Genomic DNA, 9,155 nt, shown 5'->3' on the forward strand with positions numbered 1-9,155 from the left:
TTTTCTCTTGTTCTTTTTGTTGATTTTGATTTGTTTATTACTTTGTCTTGCAGTCTTGGGTGACCTTTACTGCACCTGCACCTGAAATAGTGACGGTGGGGAGGGTTTGGTATCAGTTTTTCTTTTTCATTTTCTTTTTCTTTTTTTTTAAAGACTAAAAAGAGTTTTAGCTAGGGCTGTCCTCCGGGTATCACTAGCCCCGCCCTATTTATAAAAGTCGGTCCGGTTTTTAAATTTATGGACCATAACCATACGGTTAAGAATCTCGGATACCCTTCGATTTCGGCTACCCATTGGATATCAAGAAAACTATTAAAAAATTTCAAAAACTTGATTTTTTCTCTTTTTTGGCTTGATTTAATTTTTTTTTTACAAAAATTTATTATTAATTCTTCATTAAAGTATTAATAAAGATTAAATATAAGAAAAAACGAAAAAAAAAAATCTAAGCCAAAACTAACAAAATACTGATAATTTTGCTAAAAAGATTAATAAAAGTTAGAATAACCGGATACCCGGGTATTACCCGTTTGGACCCGTTAAAATTTGGGTTCAATCGAGTAATTATTCATCGGTTCTAGAGTTGTTAAAGGGTCCAATTTTAGGACCCGGAGCCGGACCCATTTCTACAGGATCCGGTTCTAGGTTCGGGTAATGGATACCCAATGACAACCCTAGCTTTAGCAGTTCTCTCTTTTTAGAGGTTATAATCTCTGACTCAGACCCGTTTGGATCATGTAATAAAATACCTCTGATTCACGGGAACAAACCACTGACTCATATTTTCGAGTCAGATCTGATTAAAAAAACAAACATATTGAGTCAAATCCAAATGAGTCGGGTGATTTCAGTCAGATCCAGACGAGTCCGGTGAGTCAGGAAAAAACAAACAAGATGTAAGTTACACGGACCCGCCTAAAATAGGCACGTGTCCGTGTAATACGTGCGTCTTCGTCTTGGATACCTTGGTGACATCATATCACATATGTCACACCAATGTATGTAAATTATCCCTAGATTTTTTTTGTATGTGTATTTCATTGCTATTAGGGCTACCCATTGTTCGGTTTTCAACCCGAACATGTCCAAATCGACAGTAAAACCCAAAGAGTCAGAGACCGAAAAATCCATAAATACAAAAACTGAGAAACCAATTCTAGATAGTTGGTTTTGGCTAGACGTTACAAAAGAACCAAAAGAAAAAAAATCTGAGATTAAGTACCAGAAAAACCCAATAAAAATCAGAATAATATATAGCCAACTTACCATCTTAGTATAATATATTGCTCGAAAAAAAATCATAGTATAATATATATGAAGTTCAATAAATATTCTCATAAATAAAGAAGGTTTGATTAAAATCAAAGCTAATATTAAATCATATATATATATATATATGTACCTGGGATATAATTTGTTTTAGTTTTTTTCAATATGATGATTTTTGTTTACTTATAATAAATTGAACCTAATAACTAAGTTTTGAATTCTATTCAAAAATCAAAGTTGTAATAAAAATCAGAAACAACTGAAAAAACCGATAGGATGATTTTGGCTAATAATATTATAAACGAGCATGGTTTGTGTTGGTTTTTGTTTTTTCATAAGAGGCATTAATTTGGTACTTGGGTTTGGCATCAAACCAAGCCAAATCGAACCATGAGAAACTTTAATTTCTACACATATTTATTCTTACAAAAATTTATCATTTATCAACAATTATTAATATTATTAAAAAATTATATTCATAATATATACATGGAAAACATCAGTGCTTGCGTAAGTTAAAAAATTACATTGCAGTATATATGGGAAATATTATTGCTTTCCTAACGTGCCTGCGTCCTAATCTTCTAAGTAGTTGTCTATATCGTGTCGTGTGCTTAACATTGTGTTCCCATCAGTACTACCCAAGATTTTGAGCAGTTGTCCATATTGTATCGTGTTTGTACCACAATATTCGCGTCAGTGCTACCCAAGATTGTAGGGGCATATTGCCTAGACATGTATCTTTATCCTTTCCGGCATACTAGGATGACTTTAATCCTCCAAGACCAAAAGTCTACTTTCCATTCGAAAAAGAGAGAAGTTTACCTTTGTTATCCCTGAAGATTGTTGATTACTTTTATCTCTTTGTCTCTAATCCACGAAATTGCTACCTACATACCAACAGATTCAGTTGTATCTGATGTGAGCCCTGAATCAAATTGATAAATCATGAATTATATCATGTTTATATCGCAAAAAATGCACTCATATTCATTTAGAAGTCAAAAGAAGCATCTGTGTGATTTGTTTTAATTTGTTCGGACAAAAAAAATGCTATTGATGTCGGCAAACGTCCTTAAAAGGTGAGAGATATCCATAAATTTGAATTTTAAAGACGGACACTCATGATCATATCCCCCACCGAATGGTACTATTGTATGATTCTGCACCATTGTTGTGATGATGGTCTAGCTGATCGGGTACATAAATAGGGTGCCCCATGACCCAAGAAGAATCGTCCGGAGGGATATGTTGAGGATATATTAGTAATTTGTGTAACATTATTATTATACTCACCAACAAACATTTGAAAGGGAAATGGGAACGGAAGAAGAAGAAATGAGCAGCAACAGCAACATAGGCTTAGGGAAAGTGGTGTGTGTGACTGGTGCGTCCGGTTACATCCCTTCATGGCTAGTGAAGTTTTTGCTTCAAAAAGGATATACATTCAAGGCTTTTGTTCGTGATCCAAGTATGTCTCATGTCAGGTCTAACTATCTTTATCTTGATAGGTCGAATATCCTGATCTTGTTTTGATTGTTGAGTTGCTCACTAAAACAAATCGTGTTAGACTTTGTGATTCCACAAGTTTCGAATTGTGAGGTGAATAATAATATAATATGCTCTTCGGGTGTCATTAGACCGGATTTTGAGGTTTGCTAGACTTTTTCTATTGTAATCGATTTCCTACCTCGCATTGATCTTGATCAGAACGGAAATCACATATAGGCTTATCTGTAGGAGGCAGATCAGTTTAAAGTCTTCAATTGAGTTGAAGCAACTCTTAGGATGTAAAGGACGTCAACTAAGGGAATCATTTGTGCAGAGTCCTGCTGGGACTCAAGAGGCGTAAGGAGCGCGACTGTAACTGAATTGATGTGACGGTTTAATTTGTTCGCAACTACATTCCAGCATGAAGTTCTAATAGTAGTCTAGTGTCTGTAGCGACTTAATAAAGTTTGGTTTTCAGGTCTGGATTAGGTCCTGAGGTTTTTCTGCATTTGTGGTTTCCTCGGTAACAAATTTTATGGTGTCTGTGTCATTTCTCTTTCCACATTATATTGTTTATCTTTATAATTGAAATATCCAAGGTTGTACGTTTATCAATCAAAGTAGATATCCATCCTTGTTTGCCGGATACGACTTGATTGATTCTTGGATATTGATCTTTGGAATCGTCCAAGTACTCTCACACATAATCAGGTCCACGGATTGGCTTTTGTAAACTTTCTGATTGTGAGAGAAAGAGGTATAAACTCTTCATATAATTTCTTGATTGAGATTCATTAAGTTGATTTCTTGGAATTGTATTCGAGTTTAGTCCATACAGGTTTCCTAAGAAAAAGTTGGTGGTGTATTTTGGTACCCCACGTTTTCAATATAAATATAAATATATGTGTCTGAGATATAATTGTTTTAGTTTTTTCCAATATAATGATTTTTTGTTTACTTATAATAAATTGACCCTAATAATTAAAAGTTGAATTCTACTTAAAAATCAAAGCTGTAATAAAAACCAAAACCAACTGAAAAAACCAAAAAATTGATGGGATGGTTTTGGCTTCTAATATTATAAACCGAGCATGGCCTGGGCTGATTATTGGTTTTTCATAAGAGGCATTAGTTTGGTTCTCGGGTTTGCCACAAAACCAAGCCACGTGTAGCCTTAATTGCTACACATATTTATTCTTAAAGATTTATCATTTATCGATAATTATTAATATTATTAAAAAATTACATTCATAATATATACGTGGGAAATATCAGTCGTAACGTTAAAAAATTACATTCACAATATATGCACGGGAAATATCAATGCTTACCTAACGCATCTCGCCATAATCTTCTAAACAGTTGTCCATATTTTTGTCGTACCCATACCACTGTGTTCGCATCAGTGCTACCTAAAGATTATGAGCAGTTGTCCATATCGTGTCGTACCCGTATCACGGTGTTCGCGTTAGTGTTACCTAAGATAGTGGGGCATATTGCCTAGGCATGTATCTTTATCCTTTCTAGCATACTAGGATGACTTTTATCCTCCAAGACCATAAGTCTGCTTTCCATTCAAAAAAGAGAAAATTTTACCTTTGTTGTCCAAGAAGAATTTTGGTTTCTTTTATCTTTTTGTCTCTAATCCACGAAATTGCTAACTATATACCAACAGATTCAGTTGTATCTGACGTGAGCCTTTAATCAAATTGACAAATCCTGAATTATACCATGTTTATGTAGAGCAGAAAATGCACTCCATATTCGTTTAGAAGTCAAAAGAAGCATCCGTGTAATTTGTTTTAATTTGTCCGGACAAATAAAAATGTTATTGATGTCGGCAAATGTCCATAAAAAGTGAGAGATATCCATAAATTTGAATTTTAAAGCCGGACACTCATAATCCTCTCCCCCACCGAACGGTGAGTACTGTACGATTTTGCACCATTGTTGTGATGATGATGGTCTAGCTGACCAGGTACTTGAATGGGGGTGCCCCATGACCCCAACAAGAATCGTACGGAAGGGTATGGTGAGGATATATTAGTAATTTGAGTAGCATTATTATAATAATCAACAACAACATCTGAAAGGGAAATGGGAACGACAGTAGAAGAAATGAACAGCAGCAACATAGGGTTAGGGAAAGTGGTGTGTGTGACCGGTGCATCCGGTTACATCGCTTCATGGCTGGTGAAGTTTTTGCTTCAACGAGGATATACAGTCAAGGCTTCTGTTCGTGATCCAAGTATGTCTGTCTGTCTTCCCTTAATTTCTACTCTATTGATTTATTTGTTTTATTTATTTGTCTTCTTCTAATAATAGTAGTAATTAGTTAAAAATGAAGATCTATTTGCGATTTATCCTTAAAAATGAACAAACAATCCCTATTGATTAAGGATTTTGGTTTAGGTTACATATGGAATATGTTTCTGGATGCTTTATCTAAACAAACTAAAAGATTGGTGATAAAAAGAAACATTTTTCTATATGGTGCTACAGCGTGTGGTAGAATCGCCTTGATTTGACCCTCCATTCCTTTCTAATGTCAGAATTTACTGTTGTGGATCAAATTTTATTGTTAATAAATTAATAACTTGTTGAAAACGTGATATTTTGTTGGAGAACGCCGTGACGTAACTACATTCATTCTATTGCCAACTTCATGTTTTTGTCACTCTGGTTAACTGTGTTCTTTGATGATGTAGATGATCCAAAGAAGACTGACCACTTGCGCGCGCTACATGGAGCCAGTGAAAGGTTGCATTTGTTCAAAGCAAATTTGTTGGAAGAAGGATGTTTTGATGCAGTTGTTCAAGGGTGTGAAGGCGTTTTTCACACTGCATCTCCATTTTATCATGGAGTCAAAGATCCACAGGTTTTGCTCAATATATTACTTCAATAGTCGCTCACGTTTTTTTTTTTTTTGCGCTTTTGATGTTCAAGTTTTGTTAACTTTGATCTTAACTACTTTAGATGGTTTTTTGTGATTTTAATGGGCACGATCTTTCCACCAATAGAAAGAGTTTCTATAAATTTGTATGTTTGGCATTCTATAATTGATTCTCGTTATTGTACCTATTTGCAATACTCTGTGCAGCAGTTTTTTTGATACCCTTACTCTCGTATAAATAGGAGCTTGATGCCTGTTAGTTATGATTTCTAAAGGGTCCAATAAGGTGGATCTTATTTCCTGACAAACAAATGTTGGTAAGGATGTAAGAAGCAGCTTGTGTAGATGGATGGTTGTAGACATTTAACTGATTGACTTCTTAACAACTACAATGTACGCACATTACGTGTGAATCAGGCTCCATCTCGATGTATTACTAAAAATGTTGCATATTGTATCTGTTCTAAGTATGGATATCATGTCATTGAGATTTTAGAAATATGGAAAATATTTGGAAGACTGCAACGATAATTTTATTAGTTCAGCCCAAAGGTTGAGGTCATAAAAGTACGGATTTTCTTGCTTTTGTCCAAAGACATTTAGTTTGTTTCTTAAAAAAAAAATTGGATACGGATGTTCAGGGATTTTGGAGATCTTCCACTTTTCTTATTTCAAAGATGGGTTGCATTAGAATTAGCTGCAGTAAATGGATTTCATGAGCTGCTTCCAGTCAAGAAAACGTGCTACGTGCATTCTCATCTTGTCTCCAACCTCAACTTTCCATTGAGTCACAGTGAGGGTTTTGCAGATGATGTACATTAGATGCAAAATATATGATTGAGAATCATTTTGTGTCTGTAAGACTTGAGAAGGAACCTTATGGTTTTTCTTGTGAAACTGAGTTCAATCTAGTGGTCTGAAATCCGGTTCCAGTTTTTCAGTAGTGCTACAAGACTTCCATTCTCGTGTTATGCGCCCATAGGTTACCTTTAATATGTGAATTATTTATTCTAAATCACATTCTAAACAGTACCAATTTTTCAGGCTGAATTAATTGAACCTGCATTGAAGGGAACACTTAACGTTCTTGGTTCATGCGCGAGAACACCATCTGTTAAAAGAGTGGTTCTGACCTCCTCCACGGCTGCAGTTCTATACAATGGAAAACCAAGGACCCCCGAGGTAGTGGTTGATGAGACCTGGTTTTCTGATCCAGAAGTTTGTAAGAATGCAGAGGTATGTATACATAAACATCTCATTCTCTTTTCTGGTATCTTTTGTAGAGTCTTAGAAATAATCTTTATCTTGATTCCTCCCATAACCTGGTGTTCAAGACCTGGGAATGTTTCATTCTGGAGTGAGTAGTGTTTGGAGTGAAAAGGTTACATCGTGTTCTGGTATCTATTTGTTTTTTAACAATCTTTGGGTTTTACCAGCTTTGGTATGTGCTTTCGAAGACCTTAGCTGAAGCAGCTGCTTGGAAATATGTAAAAGAGAAGGGGATTGATATGGTTACCATAAACCCTGCTATGGTAATTGGTCCGCTCTTACAACCAACACTTAATACAAGTGCTGAGGCTATTCAGAAGCTTGTTAATGGTAAGTTGTGTTTGTTATATAGATCTTTGTGATATTCCGTCTGCATTCACAAATCTCAGACATAGAGTATACTCCAAACGATAGTGGAAACAGGAATTATTGCTCCTCAGTGGGGGACTTGATCAACCAAACCAAGGGCAATTTTTTTTTTTATAAGCTTGTTTTATGACTGTATCTACTTCATGCCTGGCGTACAGCAGTCTCATAGGTTAATTTTCTTGGAACTTTACATCAGGTGCTGTTTTATGGTGGTAACATTCCACTCAAAATCTGGATCATTCACTCTGAAAATCACATCTTTTAAAATATTGCAATTACGTTAATATTACTAATTTTATGTTCGTAGTTGAATCATCCGATCAGGGTTTTCAAAATTGCAAGATTTTTATTGGTGAAGGTGGTCTACATGATGAGTAGAATATTTCCTCGCACAGAAGGCCCTTAATTTGATCCAAGTGGACATGCTTCGTGTCTCCAAAACATAATCAGTTATTTGTCCCTTGTCGGGTGTCATATCTCTTCTTTTCTTTCTTTTTTTTCGTATTGCTAAGCTTGTGCAGGAGTTGTCTGGATATGACTAGTTAAAAATCAATTTTCTTATTTACCCTACGTGATATGCCAGTAGACACTGAAATTGGAAATATCGTAATAAGGTCTAGCGACAAAGGAATAGACATGGATTTTGATAGATCTTTGAGGACCGTGATATTTTTGTGATTTTTAATCGTGTCTATCTGATGCAGGAGCAAATGCATTCCCAAATGCAGCTTTTGGATGGGTTAACGTCAAGGATGTTGCTAATGCACATATATTAGCTTTTGAGACTCCTTCAGCCAGTGGAAGATACTTGTTAGTCGAGCGAGTCATTCACTATTCAGTAATAGTAGAGATCTTACGTGAGCTCTACCCTGCTGTTCAGCTTCCCGGGAGGTAAGTCTTCAGTATTTGTTAGGAATTGCATCCGTCTTCTTTTCTCACACAAATATTTAAGTCATCATACCTCTTTCATCTTGAGAAGTTGAGGACGGTGGTCTTAGAAAACAACACAAATCACAAAGATCTATAGAAATCCGAATTTATCATAATAGGCTACCTTGAATATTTGATGTTATTATACCTCCTTCTATGGCTATTCAGAAGCTAATATAAATTTCTCCTTATATTTTGTGTTATTCTTATTGGCAGGTGTGCAGATGAGAAACCTTTTGTGCCTACATATCAGGTGAATACAGAGAGGACAAAGAACTTGGGAATTGACTTTATTTCTATGCAGGAGAGTCTCAAGGAAACTGTCGAAAGCTTGAAAGAGAAAAATTTTATCAGTTTTTGAGTGTTCTTCTTTACTCGTTGAAGTAGACATACCAATAAAAGTTATGGATGTGCTCGAGTTTAGTTATGCCTCAACTTGGTCGTAGTTTCTGTTTTTCTTATTTTTCAGTGACTGTCCATTTACCCTGTTACTGCAAAAATATACATGTAAAACCTAAAAAGCCAGAAATATGGAACGAATAGTAAAATAATGCGCAAACTTTGATGCAAGACTATCTGTTTCTTTTCTCTTTTCGTTCTTTCCACAGTTTCTTGTAATGCATATCATGAGTTACGGGCAACTCTGTATGAAGTTGTTCTTGAATTTTAAAAAAAATTCACTATTCCTTTTGGTTCAGTATGGTGATAATGAGATAATCATGAGAGAATGGAGAATCATCTACTGTCACAGCCTATTAAATTATCAGGTCTATACTCTGACGTTAGGAATGTGACTTGTGAAGCACCAACAAGCCAGTATTGGCGCCATGTTTGTGTCAGACGTCTGTTGGACACGACGCATGTGGGATACCGACACAACGTGCACGTAGAAATATGTACTTCATTTTACTAGACGAGTAATCTAGTATGTTAA

The 9,155-nt window shown here is 35.4% G+C and overlaps 1 protein-coding gene across 1 annotated transcript; it reads left to right on the forward strand.

Moving 5' to 3' along the window:
* Nucleotides 1-4,842: 4,842 nt before the first annotated feature.
* On the forward strand, nucleotides 4,843-8,816 carry LOC113283417 (cinnamoyl-CoA reductase 1-like). Its single transcript, XM_026532661.1, has 6 exons — nucleotides 4,843-5,008; nucleotides 5,469-5,638; nucleotides 6,698-6,889; nucleotides 7,090-7,252; nucleotides 7,996-8,182; nucleotides 8,438-8,816. The coding sequence occupies exons 1-6, from the start codon at nucleotides 4,858-4,860 to the stop codon at nucleotides 8,580-8,582; spliced, it is 1,008 nt and encodes a 335-aa protein (XP_026388446.1). The 5' UTR covers nucleotides 4,843-4,857; the 3' UTR covers nucleotides 8,583-8,816.
* Nucleotides 8,817-9,155: the final 339 nt, after the last annotated feature.

This window comes from Papaver somniferum, chromosome 5, assembly GCF_003573695.1.
Source record: "Papaver somniferum cultivar HN1 chromosome 5, ASM357369v1, whole genome shotgun sequence".
Taxonomy (NCBI): Eukaryota; Viridiplantae; Streptophyta; class Magnoliopsida; order Ranunculales; family Papaveraceae; genus Papaver; species Papaver somniferum.